This window comes from Haliotis rubra, unplaced genomic scaffold (genome assembly GCF_003918875.1).
Source record: "Haliotis rubra isolate DU_JTF1 unplaced genomic scaffold, ASM391887v1 Scf550, whole genome shotgun sequence".
NCBI classification, from domain to species: Eukaryota; Metazoa; Mollusca; class Gastropoda; order Lepetellida; family Haliotidae; genus Haliotis; species Haliotis rubra.
In genome coordinates, this window is record NW_025767247.1 from 734,874 (window position 1) to 754,754 (window position 19,881).

Sequence of the window (19,881 nt, forward strand, 5' to 3'; positions counted from 1 at the left end):
AGAATTTAGCTGTAAGTATCAGTATCTGGCAAGGAGAAGTGTTTATTCAATACAATAAACTCAAAATCATAAAAGATTTATTCCAAAATCCTATCAATGTGGCCTTTTTCAGATTTTGTCAATTAGCAATCTAAATTATTGGAAACAGGTCTTTGACATTCGGGTTCTTCCTGATTATGCATAATTAAAGCTTACTTGATGTGTAAATGCCATCTTGGTATTTAACAGAATTGTCATATTTGGTGAAAACTTAATTTAATTGTGTAGTTCGAGCAGGAGAGGAATAGTTATTTTGGGTAAAAATTCAGTCCCATCACATTTTCATCAACATATTCATCATAAATAATAATGATAATAATAATAATAATAAGTCCATTTGTATAGCGCCCTATATCCAATCACCAAGTGGTTGCTCATGGCGCTAAATAATAGAAAAGGTTATGGTATTTGTAAAACTGTCAATGGATAAAGCTTCTTTAACTACAGGTTGATTAAATTGATGGCTATACCCTAACTTTTCTGTAGCATCACATCATATTTTCAAAATTGGGTGGTGCGTTATTAATGCACAGGTGTATAGTTATCCATCCAGTTATCCATATTGACACTTTCTGGAACACTATGACATGGGTCAATACATTCCCCCGTCACTATCCACTCAATACATTTCCCCTTCACTATCCTGTCAACACCAGCCCCTCAATCACTGTCCAGTCAATACCAGCCTCTCCATCACTGTCCAGTCAACACCAGCCCCACCATAACTGTCCAGTCAACACCAGCCCCACCACCACTGTCCAGTCAACACCAGCCCCACCATAACTGTCCAGTCAACACCAGCCCCACCATCACTGTCCAGTCAACACCAGCCCCACCATAACTGTCCAGTCAACACCAGCCCCACCACCACTGTCCAGTCAACACCAGCCCCACCATCACTGTCTGGTCAACACTAGTCCCTCCATCACTGTCGAGACAACACAAGCCCCACCATAACTGTACAGTCAACAACAGCCCCACCACCACTGTTCAGTCAACACGAATCCATCCATCTCTGTCCAGTCAACACCAGTCTCTCCATCACTGTTCAGTCAATACCAGTCCCACCACCACTGTCCAGTCAATACCAGTCTCTCGATCACTGTACAGTCAATACCAATTCCTCCGTCACTGTCTAGTCAACACCCATCCCTCCATAAATGTCTAGTCAATACATTCGCTCCATCACTGTCCAGTCAACACCAGCCCCACCATCACTGTCCAGTCAACACCAACCCCACCATCACTGTCCAGTCAACACCAGCAACACCTTCACTGTCCAGTCAACACCAGTCCATCCATCACTGTCCAGTCAACACCAACCCCACCATCACTGTCCAGTCAACACCAGCCCCACCATCACTGTCCAGTCAATACCAGTCTCTCCATCACTGTCCAGTCAACACCAGCCCCACCATAACTGTCCAGTCAACACCAGCCCCACCATCACTATCCAGTCAACACCAACCCCACCATCACTGTCCAGTCAACACCAGCCCCACCATCACTGTCCAGTCAACACCAGTCCATCCACCACTGTCCAGTCAACACCAACCCCACCATCACTGTCCAGTCAACACCAGCTCCACCATCACTGTCCAGTCAATACCAGCCCTACCATCACTGTCCAGTCAACACCAGTCCATCCATCACTGTCCAGTCAATACCAGTCCTACCATCATTGACCAGTCAACACCAGCCCCACCATCACTGTCCAGTCAACACCAGCCCCACCATCACTGTCCAGTCAACACCAGCCCCACCATCACTATCCAGTCAACACCAACCCCACCATCACTGTCCAGTCAACACCAGCCCTACCATCACTGTCCAGTCAACACCAGTCCATCCATCACTGTCCAGTCAACACCAGCCCCACCATCACTGTCCAGTCAACACCAGTCCCTCCATCACTGTCCAGTCAACACCAGCCCCACCATCACTGTCTAGTCAACATCAGCCCCTCCATCACTGTCCAGTCAACACCAGCCCCACCATCACTGTCTAGTCAACACCAGCCCCTCAATCACTGTCCAGTCAACACAAACCCCACCATCACTGTCCAGTCAACACCAGCCCCACCATCACTGTCCAGTCAACACCAGCCCCACCATCACTGTACAGTCAACACCAACCCCACCATCACTGTCCAGTCAACACCAGTCCATCCATCACTGTCCAGTCGACACCAGCCCCACCATCACTGTCCAGTCAACACCAGCCCCACCATCACTGTCCAGTCAATACCCAGCTCCCCACCATCACTGTCAAGTCAACACCAGCCCCACTATCACTGTCCAGTCAAGCACCAGCCCCACCATCACTGTCCAGTCAACACCAGCCCCCACCATCACTGTCCAGTCAACACCAACCCCACCATCACTGTCCAGTCAACACCAGTCCATCCATCACTGTCCAGTCAACACCAGACCCACCATCACTGTCTAGTCAACAACAGCCCCACCATCACTGTCCAGTCAACACCAGCCCCACCATCACTGTCCAGTCAACACCAAACCCACCATCACTGTCCAGTCAACACCAGACCCACCTTCACTGTCTAGTCAACACCAGTCCATCCATCACTGTCCAGTCAACACCAGCCCCACCATCACTGTCCAGTCAACACCAACCCCACCATCACTGTCCAGTCAACACCAGTCCATCCATCACTGTCTGAGTCAACACCAGCCCCACCATCACTGTCCAGTCACTGTCCACCAGCCATCCACCATCACTGTCCAGTCAACACCGGTCCCACCATCACTGTCCAGTCAACACCAGACCCACCTTCACTGTCTAGTCAACACCAGTCCATCCATCACTGTCCAGTCAACACCAGCCCCACCATCACTGTCCAGTCAACACCAACCCCTCCATCACTGTCCAGTCAACACCAGCCCCACCATCACTGTCCAGTCAACACCAGCCCCACCATCACTGTCCAGTCAACACCAGTCCCTCCATCACTGTCCAGTCAACACCAGCCCCACCATCACTGTCTAGTCAACATCAGCCCCTCCATCACTGTCAGTCAACACCAGCCAGCCCACCATCACTGTCTAGTCAACACCAGCCCCTCAATCACTGTCCAGTCAACACAAACCCCACCATCACTGTCCAGTCAACACCAGTCCATCCATCACTGTCCAGTCAACACCAGCCCCACCATCATTGTCCAGTCAACACCAGCCCCACCATCACTGTCCAGTCAACACCAGCCCCTCCATCACTGTCCAGTCAACACCAGCCTCTCCATCACTGTCAAGTCAACACCAGCCCCACCATCACTGTCAAGTCAATACCAGCCCCACCATCACTGTCCAGTCAACACCAGTCCATCCATCACTGTTCAGTCAATACCAGTCCCACCATCATTGACCAGTCAATACCAGCCCCACCATCACTGTCCAGTCAACACCAGCCCCAGCTTCTGTCGGTCGGCACCAGCCCCACCTATCACAGTCAGTCCAGTCAATCACTGTCCAGTCAGCACCAGATCCCACTATCACTGTCCAGTCAACACCAGCTCCCCACCATCACTGTCCAGTCACTACTCAGCCCAGCACCATCACTCGTCACCAGCCCCACCATCACTCCAGTCCAGTCACTGTCCAGTCAATACCAGCCCTACTATCACTGTCAGTCAACACCAGTCCCTCCATCACTTCTGTCCAGTCAACAACCAGCCTACCACCATCGCCGTCCAGTCAACACCAGCCCCACTATCACTGTCCAGTCAACACCAACCCCACCATCACTGTCGGTCAACACCAACCCCACCATCACTGTCCAGTCAAGCACCAGCCCCACCATCACTGTCCAGTCAACACCAGCCCCACCATCACTGTCCAGTCAACACTCAGTCCATCCATCACTGTCCAGTCAACACCAGTCCCACCTATCACTGTACAGTCCCCACCAACACAGAAGCACCATCCATCTCTGTCCAGTCAACACCAGTCCTCTCCATCACTGTCCAGTCAATACTTCAGTCCCACCACCACTGTCCAGTCAATACCAGTCTCTCGATCACTGTACCAGTCACTACCAGTTCTCCGTCACTCATCTGCAGTCAACACCATCCCTCCATCACTGTCCAGTCAACACCATTTCACTGTCCATCACTGTCCAGTCAGCACCAGCCCCACCATCACTGTCCAGTCAGCACCAGATCAACACCAAATCTCCCACCATCACTGTCCAGTCAACACCAGCCCCACCTTCACTGTCCAGTCAACACCAGTCCATCCATCACTGTCCAGTCAACACCAGCCCCACCATCACTGTCCAGTCAACACCAGTCCATCCACCACTGTCCAGTCAACACCAACCCCACCATCACTGTCCAGTCAACACCAGCCCTACCATCACTGTCCAGTCAATACCAGCCCTACCATCACTGTCCAGTCAACACCAGTCCATCCATCACTGTCCAGTCAATACCAGTCCCACCATCATTGACCAGTCAACACCAGCCCCACCATCACTGTCCAGTCAACACCAGCCCCACCATCACTGTCCAGTCAACACCAGCCCCACCATCACTGTACAGTCAACACCAACCCCACCATCACTGTCCAGTCAACACCAGTCCATCCATCACTGTCCAGTCGACACCAGCCCCACCATCACTGTCCAGTCAACACCAGCCCCACCATCACTGTCAAGTCAATACCAGCCCCACCATCACTGTCCAGTCAACACCAGCCCCACCATCACTGTCCAGTCAACACCAGCCCCACCATCACTGTCCAGTCAACACCAGCCCCACCATCACTGTCCAGTCAACACCAAAGCCCCACCATCACTGTCCAGTCAACACCAGTCCATTCATCACTGTCCAGTCAACACCAGACCCACCATCACTGTCTAGTCAACACCGGCCCCACCATCACTGTCCAGTCAACACCAGCCCCACCATCACTGTCCAGTCAACACCAAACCCACCATCACTGTCCAGTCAACACCAGACCCGCCTTCACTGTCCAGTCAACACCAGTCCATCCATCACTGTCCAGTCAACACCAGCCCCACCATCACTGTCCAGTCAACACCAACCCCACCATCACTGTCCAGTCAACACCAGCCCCTCCATCACTGTCCAGTCAACACCAGCCCCACCATCACTGTCCAGTCAACACCAGTCCATCCACCACTGTCCAGTCAACACCAACCCCACCATCACTGTCCAGTCAACACCAGCCCCACCATCACTGTCCAGTCAATACCAGCCCTACCATCACTGTCCAGTCAACACCAGTCCATCCATCACTGTCCAGTCAATACCAGTCCCACCATCATTGACCAGTCAACACCAGCCCCACCATCACTGTCCAGTCAACACCAGCCCCACCATCACTGTCCAGTCAACACCAGCCCCACCATCACTGTACAGTCAACACCAACCCCACCATCACTGTCCAGTCAACACCAGTCCATCCATCACTGTCCAGTCGACACCAGCCCCACCATCACTGTCCAGTCAACACCAGCCCCACCATCACTGTCCAGTCAATACCAGCCCCACCATCACTGTCCAGTCAACACCAGCCCCACCATCACTGTCCAGTCAACACCAGCCCCACCATCACTGTCCTGTCCAGTCAACACCAGCCCCACCATCACTGTCCAGTCAACTGTCACAGTCACTGTCCAGTCCACCACCATCACTGTCCAGTCAACACCAGTCCATCCATCACTGTCCAGTCAACACCAGACCCACCATCACTGTCTAGTCAACTCCGGCCCCACCATCACTGTCCAGTCAACACCAAACCCACCATCACTGTCCAGTCAACACCAGACCCACCTTCACTGTCTAGTCAACACCAGTCCATCCATCACTGTCCAGTCAACACCAGCCCCACCATCACTGTCCAGTCAACACCAACCCCAGCATCACTGTCCAGTCAACACCAGCCCCTCCATCACTGTCCAGTCAACACCAGCCCCACCATCACTGTCCAGTCAACACCAGCCCCACCATCACTGTCCAGTCAACACCAGTCCCTCCATCACTGTCCAGTCAACACCAGCCCCACCATCACTGTCTAGACAACACCAGCCCCTCCATCACTGTCCAGTCAACACCAGCCCCACCATCACTGTCTAGTCAACACCAGCCCCTCAATCACAGTCCAGTCAACACCAACCCCACCATCACTGTCCAGTCAACACCAGTCTCTCCATCACTGTTCAGTCAGTACCAGTCCCACCACCACTGTCCAGTCAATACCAGTCTCTCGATCACTGTACAGTCAATACCAATTCCTCCGTCACTGTCTAGTCAACACCCATCCCTCCATAAATGTCCAGTCAATACATTCGCTCCATCACTGTCCAGTCAACACCAGCCCCACCATCACTGTCCAGTCAGCACCAGCCCTACCATCACTGTCCAGTCAACACTGTCCCACCTTTCACTGTCAGTCAACACCAGTCCATCCATCACTGTCCAGTCAATTCCCACCAGCCCCACCACTATCACTGTCCAGTCAACACCAGTCCATTCACCACTGTCCAGTCAACACCAACTCCCACCATCACTGTCCAGTCAACACCAGCCCCACCATCACTGTCCAGTCAATTCCAGCCCTACCATCACTGTCCAGTCAACACCAGTCCATCCATCACTGTCCAGTCAATACCAGTCCCACCATCATTGACCAGTCAACACCAGTCCCCACCATCACTGTCCAGTCAACACCAGCCCCACCATCACTGTCCAGTCAGCACCAGCCTCCACCATCACTGTACAGTCAACACCAACCCTACCATCACTGTCCAGTCAACACCAATCCATCCATCACTGTCCAGTCGACACCAGCCCCACCATCACTGTCCAGTCAACACCAGCCCTACCATCACTGTCCAGTCAATACCAGCCCCACCATCACTGTCCAGTCAACACCAGCTCCTACCATCACTGTCCAGTCAACACCAGCCCCACCATCACTCGTCCAGTCAACACCAGCTCCACCATCACTGTCCAGTCAATACCAAACCCCACCATCACTGTCCAGTCAATACCAGTCCATCCATCACTGTCGAGTCAACACCAGACCCACCATCACTGTCTAGTCAACTCCCCACCACACGGTCCCCACCATCACTGTCCAGTCAACACCAGCCCCCACCATCACTGTCCAGTCAACACCAAACCCACCATCACTGTCCAGTCAACACCAGACCCAACCTTTCACTGTCCAGTCAACACCAGTCCATCCATCACTGTCCAGTCAACACCAGCCCCACCATCACTGTCCAGTCAGCACCAACCCCACCATCACTGTCCAGTCAACACCAGCCCTCCATCACTGTCCAGTCAACACCAGTCCCCACCATCACTGTCCAGTCAACACCAGCCCCACCATCACTGTCCAGTCAACACCAGTCCCTCCATCACTGTCCAGTCAACACCAGCCCCACCATCACTGTCCAGTCAACACCAGCCCCTCCATCACTGTCCAGTCAGCACCAGCCCCACCATCACTGTCCAGTCAACACCAGCCCCACCATCACTGTCCAGTCCCCACCATCACTGTCCAGTCAACACCAGTCCATCCATCACTGTCCAGTCAACACCAGCCCCCACCATCACTGTCCAGTCAACACCAGTCCCCTCCATCACTGTCCAGTCAACACCAGCTCCCACCATCACTGTCCAGTCAACACCAGCCCCACCATCACTGTCCAGTCAACACCAGCCCCACCATCACTGTCCAGTCAACACCAGCCCCATCCATCACTGTCCAGTCAATGCCCCACCAGTCCAGTCAACACCATCACTGTCCAGTCACCAACCCCACCATCACTGTCCAGTCAACACCAGCCCCCACCATCACTGTCCAGTCAGCACCAGCCCCACCATCACTGTCAGTCAACACCAGCCCCACCATCACTGTCCAGTCAAATACCAGTCCCACCATCACTGTCCAGTCAACACCAGCCCCACCATCACTGTCCAGTCAACACCAGCCCCACCATCACTGTCCAGTCAACACCAGCCCCACCATCACTGTCCAGTCAACACCAGCCCCACCATCACTGTCCAGTCAACACCAGGTCCATCCATCACTGTCCAGTCAACACCAGCCCCACCATCACTGTCCAGTCAACACCAGCCCCACCATCACTGTCCAGTCAACACCAGCCCCACCATCACTGTCCAGTCAACACCAGCCCCACCATCACTGTCCAGTCAACACCAGCCCCACCATCACTGTCCAGTCAACACCAGCCCCCACCATCACTGTCCAGTCAACACCAGCCCCACCATCACTGTCCAGTCAACACCAGTCCCTCCATCACTGTCCAGTCAACACCAGCCCCACCATCACTGTCCAGTCAACACCAGCCTCTCCCACCATCACTGTCCAGTCAACACCAGCCCCACCATCACTGTCCAGTCAACACCAGCCCCACCATCACTGTCCAGTCAACACCAGCCTCCACCTACCATCACTGTCCAGTCAACACCAGTCCATCCATCACTGTCCAGTCAACACCAGACCCACCATCACTGTCTAGTCAACTCCGGCCCCACCATCACTGTCCAGTCAACACCAGACCCACCATCACTGTCCAGTCAACACCAGCCCCACCATCACTGTCCAGTCAACACCAGTCCATCCATCACTGTCCAGTCAACACCAGACCCACCATCACTGTCCAGTCAACACCAGCCCCACCATCACTGTCCAGTCAACACCAGCCCCACCATCACTGTCCAGTCAACACCAGCCCCACCATCACTGTCCAGTCAACACCAGCCCCTCCATCACTGTCCAGTCAACACCAGTCCATCCATCACTGTCCAGTCAACACCAGCCCCACCATCACTGTCCAGTCAACACCAGCCCCTCCATCACTGTCCAGTCAACACCAGCCCCTCCATCACTGTCCAGTCAACACCAGCCCCACCATCACTGTCCAGTCAACACCAGCCCCACCATCACTGTCCAGTCAACACCAGCCCCACCATCACTGTCCAGTCAACACCAACCCCACCATCACTGTCCAGTCAACACCAGTCCATCCATCACTGTCCAGTCAACACCAGACCCACCATCACTGTCCAGTCAACACCAGCCCCACCATCACTGTCCAGTCAACACCAGCACCCACCATCACTGTCCAGTCAACAGTCAACATCACCCACCATCACTGTCTAGTCAACACCAGTCCATCCATCACTGTCCAGTCAACACCAGCCCCACCATCACTGTCCAGTCAACACCAGCCCCACCATCACTGTCCAGTCAACACCAGCCCCTCCATCACTGTCCAGTCAACACCAGCCCCACCATCACTGTCCAGTCAACACCAGCCCCACCATCACTGTCCAGTCAACACCAGTCCCTCCATCACTGTCCAGTCAACACCAGCCCCACCATCACTGTCCAGTCAACACCAGCCCCTCCATCACTGTCCAGTCAACACCAGCCCCACCATCACTGTCCAGTCAACACCAGCCCCTCCATCACTGTCCAGTCAACACCAACCCCACCATCACTGTCCAGTCAACACCAGTCTCTCCATCACTGTTCAGTCAGTACCAGTCCCACCACCACTGTCCAGTCAATACCAGTCCCTCCATCACTGTCCAGTCAACACCAGTCCCTCCATCACTGTCCAGTCAACACCAGCCCCTCCATCACTGTCCAGTCAATCACCAGTCCCTCCATCACTGTCCAGTCAACACCAGCCCCATCCATCACTGTCCAGTCAACACCATCAGTCCCCCACCATCACTGTCCAGTCAACACCAGCCCCACCATCACTGTCCAGTCAACACCAGCTCCCACCATCATCAGTACCCTCTACATCACTGTCAGTCAGCACCAGTCCATCCATCACTGTCCAGTCAACACCAGTCCCTCCATCACTGTCCAGTCAACACCAGCCCCACCATCACTGTCCAGTCAACACCAGTCCCACCATCACTGTCCAGTCAACATCAGCCCACCATCACTGTCCAGTCAACACCAGTCCCTCCATCACTGTCCAGTCAAACCAGTCCCTGTCCAGTCAACACCAGTCCTCCATCACTGTCCAGTCAGCACCAGTCAACACCAGCAGCTGCCACCATCGCTGTCCAGTCAGCCTCACCCCGCCATCACTGTCCAGTCAACACCAGTCCCACCATCACTGTCCAGTCAACACCAGCCCCCACCATCACTGTCCAGTCAACACCAGTCCATCCCATCACTGTCTAGTCAACACCTGTCAGTCCCAGACCATCACTGTCCAGTCAACACCGGCGTCCAGTCAACACCAGCCCACCATCACTGTCCAGTCAACACCAGCCCCACCATCACTGTCCAGTCAACACCAGCCCCACCATCACTGTCCAGTCAACACCAGTCCCTCCATCACTGTCCAGTCAACACCAGCCCCACCATCACTGTCCAGTCAACACCAGTCCCTCCATCACTGTCCAGTCAACACCAGCCCCACCATCACTGTCCAGTCAACACCAGCCCCTCCATCACTGTCCAGTCAACACCAGTCCCACCATCACTGTCCAGTCAACACCAGCCCCACCATCACTGTCCAGTCAACACCAGTCCCTCCATCACTGTCCAGTCAACACCAGCCCCTCCATCACTGTCCAGTCAACACCAGCCCACCATCACTGTCTAGTCAACACCAGCCCCTCCATCACTGTCCAGTCAACACCAGTCCATCCATCACTGTCCAGTCAATACCAGTCCCACCCATCACTGTCCAGTCAACACCAGCCCCACCATTCACTGTCCAGTCAGTCATTTCACCAGACCAGTCCACCATCACTGTCCAGTCAACACCAGCCAATCTATCACTGTCCAGTCAACACCAGCCCCACCATCACTGTCCAGTCAATACCAGTCTCTCCATCACTGTCCAGTCAACACCAGCCCCACCATAACTGTCCAGTCAACACCAGCCCCACCATCACTATCCAGTCAACACCAACCCCACCATCACTGTCCGGTCAACACCAGCCCCTCCATCATTGTCCATTCAATACTAGAACTCCTTCACTGTGTAATGACACAATACCCACTGCCCTTTCAAAACCAGTTCCCATGGCAACTGTGTTGTCAATACTATTTCAATAATCACTTTCTAGTCAATACCAGTCTCACAACATCACGTACCGAGAGTACCGCATACCCACGTCACAGTACAACGCAGAGACTGACATGACGTACCGAGAGTCTCCTATACCTACGTCACAGTACAAAACAGAGACTGACTTCACGTACCGAGAGTCCCGAATACCTACGTCACAATACAACACAGATACTGTCATTACGTACCGAGAGTCCCGAATACCTACGTCACAATACAACACAGATACTGTCATTACGTACCGAGAGTCCCGAATACCTACGTCACAATACAACACAGATACTGTCATTACGTACCGAGAGTCTCCTATACCTACGTCACAGTGCAACACATAGAGTGATGTCACGTACCGAGAGTCCCGTACACCTCCACCTCGCACAGTGTAAGTCGTTCAAACCCTGTCAGCTGAATCCTCAGATAGCGTCCGACAGTGTTAGGACTGCAGGAGATCGACTTGGTGGTTTTGCCGTACTTTCCTTGATGGAAGAAACAGAGCTGGTAATGTCCACCAACAACGTGGCCAACACTCACATTGAAATTGGCCAATCTTTGAGCTGCAACCGGATAAGAACACAATTTGGTAATTCAAGAGGCATCTTAGGTTTGTTTGGACAGACATATCCTGTAAGAGTTTTAAACGTCCCTGTTGTTGATGCGGGGAGGTGGGGCGGCCTGGTGGTCAAGGCGTTTGCTAGGTTCTATTCGATTCTATTCCCCACATCTGTATAATGTGTGAAGCCCACTTCTGCTTGGAATGTTGCTAAAAGCAGCATAAATCCAGACTCACTCACTCACTTGAAGATGCGTGTACCCTTTACTGAAGTCAGTGACCTTTGAGTTTAATATTCAACTAATTAAACCTCAGTGATAATGTTTCCAGTCACCTCACATAACGTGTGTGTATGGATAAGGCGGACAATATTACCCCTGGCATCTACCCCTGGAGGTTGGACGTATGTACATAGCATTGGGTATGACATTATAACGGCAGAAGCTTTAACTTCTTTCCAATGAATTTGGTCTGAACACTATCCGGGTATGTCTCACCGCAGCAGTCGACCCTGTTGGTGATCCTCAAACTGTCCACCATATAGTCCGCAGTCAGGTCCACCTCCCACCACGGCTGGTACTCGCCTGTGTCCAAAGTGTGAGTGCACTTGTCCACAAACAGACGCTGACCGGTCTGTCCGTCCACTGCGTAATCAGGAACAAACTCCCGCCATGTTGTACTCTGATTCGTTGGCTTCCCTAATGCGATGTTGTCAAGGGCGTGTCCTGAAACACATCCATCACTAGAAGACAGCACCTTCACAACACTGTCTACATGTATATGTTGTCAAGGGCGTGTCCTGAAACACATCCATCACTAGAAGACAGCACCTTCACAACACTGTCTACATGTATATGTTGTCAAGGGCGTGTCCTGAAACACATCCATCACTAGAAGACAGCACCTTCACAACACTGTCTACATGTATATGTTGTCAAGGGCGTGTCCTGAAACACATCAATCACTGGAAGACAGCACCTTCACAACACTGTCTACATGTATATGTTGTCAAGGGCGTGTCCTGAAACACATCAATCACTGGAAGACAGCACCTTCACAACACTGTCTACATGTATATGTTGTCATGGGCACCTTGTCCTGAAACACATCCATCACTAGAAGACAGCACCTTCACAACACTGTCTACATGTATATGTTGTCAAGGGCATGTCCTGGAAACACATCAATCACTGGAAGTCCTGACAGCACCTTCAACAACACTGTCTACATGTATATGTTGTCAAGGGCGTGTCCTGAAACACATCCATCACTAGAAGACAGCACCTTCACAACACTGTCTACATGTATATGTTGTCAAGGGCGTGCTGAAACACATCAATCCTGAAACAGCATCAATCACCTTCAGCACCTTCACAACACTGTCTACATGTATATGTTGTCAAGGGCGTGTCCTGAAACACATCAATCACTGGAAGACAGCACCTTCACAACACTGTCTACATGTATATGTTGTCAAGGGCTTTTCCTGAAACACATCAATCACTGGAAGACAGCACCTTCACAACACTGTCTACATGTATATGTTGTCAAGGGCGTGTCCTGAAACACATCAATCACTGGAAGACAGCACCTTCACAACACTGTCTACATGTATATGTTGTCAAGGGCGTGTCCTGAAACACATCAATCACTGGAAGACAGCACCTTCACAACACTGTCTACATGTATATGTTGTCAAGGGCGTTTCCTGAAACACATCAATCACTGGAAGACAGCACCTTCACAACACTGTCTACATGTATATGTTGTCAAGGGCGTGTCCTGAAACACATCCATCACTGGAAGACAGCACCTTCACAACACTGTCTACATGTATATGTTGTCAAGGGCGTGTCCTGAAACACATCCATCACTAGAAGACAGCACCTTCACAACACTGTCTACATGTATATATCACTAGAAGACAGCACCTTCACAACACTATCTACATGTATATATCACTAGAAGACAGCACCTTCACAACACTATCTACATGTATATATCACTGGAAGACAGCACCTTCACAACACTGTCTACATGTATATATCACTAGAAGACAGCACCTTCACAACACTGTCTACATGTATATATGTCAGACCCAGATATGTAGACAACACCTTCACAACACTGTCTACATGTATATATCACTAGAAGACAGCACCTTCACAACACTGTCTACATGTATATATCACTAGAAAACAGCACCTTCACAACACTGTCTACATGTATATATCACTAGAAGACAGCACCTTCACAACACTGTCTACATGTATATATCACTAGAAGACAGCACCTTCACAACACTGTCTACATGTATATATCACTAGAAGACAGCACCTTCACAACACTGTCTACATGTAACACTGTTTATAATATCACTAGAAGACAGCACCTTCACAACACTACATACATGTATATATCACTAGAAGACAGCGCACTACGGCATGTACCTTCACAACACTATCTACATGTATATATCACTAGAAGACAGCACCTTCACAACACTACATACATGTATATATCACTAGAAGACAACACCTTCACAACACTATCTACATGTATATATCACTAGAAGACAACACCTTGATAACACTGTCTACATGTATATATCACTGGAAGACAACACCTTCACAACACTATCTATATGTATATATCACTAGAAGACAACACCTTCACATCACTATCTATATGTATATATCACTATTCATACATGAAGACAGCACCTTCACAACACTGCCTACATGTATATATCACTGGAAGACAGCACCTTCACAACACTATCTATATGTATATAGGGTCACTTTAGAAGACAACACCTTCACGCCACTATCTACATGTATATATCACTAGAAGACAGCACCTTCACAACACTATCTATATGTATATATCACTAGAAAACAACACCTTCACAACACTATCTACATGTATATATCACTAGAAGACTTCACAACACCTTCACAACACTATCTACATGTATATATCACTAGAAGACAGCACCTTCACAACAATACATACATGTATATATCACTAGAAGACAACACCTTCACAACACTGTCTACATGTATATATCACTAGAAGACAGCACCTTCACAACACTGTCTACATGTATATATCACTAGAAGACAGCACCTTCACAACACTGTCTACATGTATATATCACTAGAAGACAGCACCTTCACAACACTATCTATATGTATATATCACTAGAAGACAACACCTTCACAACACTATCTACATGTATATATCACTAGAAGACAGCACCTTTCACAACACTGTTTACATGTATATATCACTAGAAGACAGCACCTTCACAACACTGCTACTACATGTATATATCACTAGAAGACAGTACCTTCAATAACACTATCTACATGTATATATATCACTAGAAGCACTCTTTCAGCACCTATTCACAGACAGCACTGTCTACATGTATATATCACTAGAAGACAACACCTTCACAACACTGTCTACATGTGTATATATCACTAGAAGACAGCACCTTCACATGTTTATATCACTGTCTACATGTATATATCACTAGAAAACACCTTCTTCACAACACTGTCTACATGTATATATCACTAGAAGACAGCACCTTCACAACACTGTCTACATGTATATATCACTAGAAGACAGCACCTTCACAACACTGTCTACATGTATATATCACTAGAAGACAGCACCTTCACAACACTGTCTACATGTATATATCACTAGAAGACAGCACCTTCACAACACTGTCTACATGTATATATCACTAGAAGACAGCACCTTCATTAACACTATCTACATGTATATATCACTCACTACAAAGACAGCACCTTCACAACACTACACCTTGCATACATGTATATATCACTAGAAGACAGCACCTTCACAACACTATCTACATGTATATATCACTAGAAGACAGCACCTTCACAACACTATCTACATGTATATATCACTAGAAGACAACACCTTCACAACACTGTCTACATGTATATATCACTAGAAGACAGCACCTTCACAACACTGCCTACATGTATATATCACTGAGAAGACAGCACCTATTACAACACTATCTATATGTATATATCACTAGAAGACAGACAGCACCTTCACAACACTGCCTACATGTATATATCACTGGAAGACAGCACCTTTACAACACTATCTATATGTATATATCACTAGAAGACAACACCTTCACGCCACTATCTACATGTATATATCACTAGAAGACAGCACCTTCACAACACTATCTATATGTATATATCACTAGAAAACAACACCTTCACAACACTATCTACATGTATATATCACTAGAAATATAGTACCCTTCACAACTGCTATTCTAAGACAGCACCTTCACAACACTATCTACATGTATATATCACTAGAAGACAGCACCTTCACAACAATACATACATGTATATATCACTAGAAGACAACACCTTCACAACACTGTCTACATGTATATATATATCACTAGAAGACAGCACCTTCACAACACTGTCTACGTATATATCACTAGAAGACAACACCTTCACAACACTGTCTACATGTATATATCACTAGAAGACAGCACCTTCACAACACTATCTATATGTATATATCACTAGAAGACAACACCTCACTAGAAGACAACAACACTATCTACATGTATATATCACTCAGAAGACAGCACCTTCACAACACTATCTACATGTATATATCATCATTAGAAGACAGTACCTTCACAACACTATCTACATGTATATATATCACTAGAAGACAACACCTTCACAACACTACATACATGTATATATCACTAGAAGACAACACCTTCACAACACTGTCTACATGTATATATCACCTTAGAAGACAGCACCTGGAAGACAGCACCTTCACAACACTGTCTACATGTATATATCACTAGAAGACAGCACCTTCACATCACTGTCTACATGTATATATCACTAGAAGACAACACCTTCACTAACACTGTCTACATGTATATATCACTAGAAGACAGCACCTTCACATTACTATCTACATGTATATATCACTAGAAGACAACACCTTCACATCACTACATACATTGACAGTACAACCAGAAGTTATTGAGAATTTAATATTGCAATTTGTGTATTTTTTTTTTCACTGATTACTCACGTATGATATGTTAATATTAGCAGAACATAACTCCAGATTCAAAGACAGGTGAATAGTTAGTATTTTGTCAAGTCACCATGGGCAGCAATGCACGCTTCATTGCGGCTGGGCATACTACTGATCAAAGAAGTTAGAAAGTCGTCGTTCATGCTGTCCCAAAATGGGACCACCTCTTCTTTCATTTCAGCAATATTTGTCCGATTTTTCTTATTGACACTTTCCCTTCATAAGTCCCCAAACATTTTCTTTTGGATTTATGTCAGGGCTACAGCTTGTAGCTCTAATAATATCATATTTGGGGTTCGAAACCAGGCCTGTGAATGCTTTGAACGATATTTTGGGTCGTTGTCCTGCTGGAAAATCCAAACTTTCCATAGAACACGTGAGCAGATGGAAGTAAATGTCCCTCGACATATCTATGTACCGCTCTACTGTTCATATTCCCTTCAAATACACAGAGGGGCGTTGCCCATAACACAGATATGCCATCCCACACGTTAAATTTCGGACTGTACTTTGGGCGATGATACAAAGGATTTTCAGTTTGTTTGGTCCAGAATTTCAGTGTATTAGGAAACAGCCACACAGAACTTTCATCTGAGAAAATCATATTGTCCCAGTTATGGGACATATGCTGTAAGCACCAGTTCAACCTTCGCTCCATTTTTTCAGGTTTCATGATCGGTGATGGAATTCCCTCGACTTTTCTGCCAACCCATTGCACGCAGCTTAGTTCTAATTGTCTCCTTACAGACAGCCACAGTTCGTCTATCAATCATATCCAGCCTTAAGGCTTTCTAAACTCCTTCGTTTGTTTTAGAAACAAGAATACCAAGCCGCCTCCCTGTCACCGACAGTGAATTTTCTGGGCCTACCTGCGCCTCCCCTGGTGCTCAATGCCATATCCATTGGCAATATTTTTCAAAACACGATAAACAGTGGACAAAGGGATGCCTGTTCTACTTTGAAATCACTTTAGCTGATCTGATGTCCTTGTTATTATACTCTAAAATCAACTTCCTCTTCTCTAAATCATCCATACTGAGGATCACTGAAAATGTCGTCTGCTAGCAAGTAAACAAAGGGGTATAACTCTTCAGAAACTAATGATAAGGATTAACTGAGTTGTCTCTCTTGAATGAACCCAAGCACTTGATAGCTGGTCAAGGTTGTTTATGCTAGAACTCCAATTAAACATATTCCTAAATTCTCAATAATAATTTCTGGTCATACTATATGTAAATATCTTGCATTCACCTGGGTGAGGCCGGTTGGTACATGTTGCTGTAATGAAATTGCTAAAGAGTCAAAGTTTCCGCCACACGAGTAGTATTTCAACAACCATAGCGAGACCATTACACCGTAAATATTGACTCCAAACAAAGTTAATCAATAGGAGACCGTGGAAAACAACTTGAGTATTAGAAATGAGATAATGTATGGTATGTAACAGGGCTGTGTATTAGCAAATTAATTGTATTGCAATATATTGCGACTGCGATATATTTGGACTGACTGACTGACTGAGTTTAGTTTTACGCCGCTTTTAGCAATATTCCAGCAATATCACGGCGGGGAACACCAGAAATGGGCTTTAACACATTGTGCCCATGTGGGGATTCGAACCCGGGTCTTCGGCGTGACGAGCCAACGCTTTAACCACTAGGCTACCCCACCGCCCCGCGATATATTTGACAGTAAGTGACACTTATTGTGCATGTCAATCCTATTTCTACATTATAAGTCCCTAAAACATATACTGAACGGCAAAAGATATGTCGTCACATTGGAAATGACATTTAAGCATCAATGGGATGTTTGAACCTATTTTTTGAAAAAATAGACGCCACTGAAATGCAGTGCCGACTTTCATCAGAGAAGATAACACCTCTCCATTGTCTCCCGCGCCAGTTTTGCCGCTGTTGTGCCCAACTGGAGACGTTCCCGGCAGCGTCGTTGGATGAATATGGGTCTCCTGGCAGGACGTCGACAAAACAGGTTCCTGGTTTGAGACGTCACCGAATGGTTCGGTCTCTGACTGGTCGCTGGTGGTTTCCTTTGGTCACCCAAGCTGTTTCTCTGGCCCCGCAAATCGGTCTTGCACGTGTTGATGGAAGATATGACGGTCTTGGCGACGTGTTGATGGAAGATATGACGGTCCTGGCGACGTGTTGATGGAAGATATAACGGTCTTGGCGACGTGTTGATGGACGATATGACGGCCCTGGCGACGTGTTGTTACATCGGGGCCGACTCACTACGTGGACGGTCATCAGTGCTGTTGGTCGCTTTGTATCGCTCTCTAAGACGTTCTATCGTTCGCACGCTGCAATTGGAAGTCATTGGCCAGCGTGTAGATGTCCAATGGCTTGTTGTGGTTGGTCTCTCTCCCATACGTGCTGTGTTCAGAAAACAAGTGAACGATTGCCATTCTGCCGAATGCAATTATGATGCACGTGCATCTTGATTTCAATGTTGTGTTTGTGCGAACTCTTCCTCTCCACAAACAAAAACATTCTTAACCACAATCTCAAACAATACTTTATTGGGCAATACAGGCTATACTAAACCACGATTCATGTTTTCCCTAGACTGACTTCCGGTGTATATTTAAAACAAATAGGTTCAAATACTCCACTGTGACTCAAATGTCATTTCCAATATTACGACATTTCTTTGCCTTTCAGTATATTATCGTTCTGATAACAGCAACTCTCACACCAAAGCTGCATATTCAGGGATTCTATTTTCTTTTTAAGACAATTTATAGTATTACAGGATGTTGTTTTGTCATTGAACATCGAAGGAATACTGTTGGGAATGAAAGTCAGTGTAGATATTAATTTTAGTCATAAAGATAATCACACAAACTTCATATGTTATTTACCCAATATACAGAACTTAAGAAAAAAGATATTGCAATACGTATCGTTTGAAAAGCGTATCGCGATATACCGGTATACCGGTTGTGCAGTTCTGGTAAGTAAACATATATACACAGATATCACTAAACACAAAACAACCAACGGGCTTCA

The 19,881-nt window shown here is 48.1% G+C and overlaps 1 protein-coding gene across 1 annotated transcript in view; it reads right to left on the reverse strand.

The window, feature by feature from the left end:
* The window catches only part of LOC124253764, a 30,338-nt gene extending 11,061 nt beyond the window's left edge, over window positions 1-19,277 (reverse strand). The window contains exons 1-3 of the mRNA XM_046687588.1: window positions 19,172-19,277; window positions 12,205-12,432; window positions 11,508-11,711 (exon numbers count right to left, since the gene is read on the reverse strand). Coding sequence (XP_046543544.1) covers window positions 11,508-11,711; window positions 12,205-12,432; window positions 19,172-19,277 — 538 coding nt within the window. The remainder of the gene's footprint in view (window positions 1-11,507; window positions 11,712-12,204; window positions 12,433-19,171) is intronic.
* Between the last annotated feature and the right edge of the window lie 604 nt (window positions 19,278-19,881).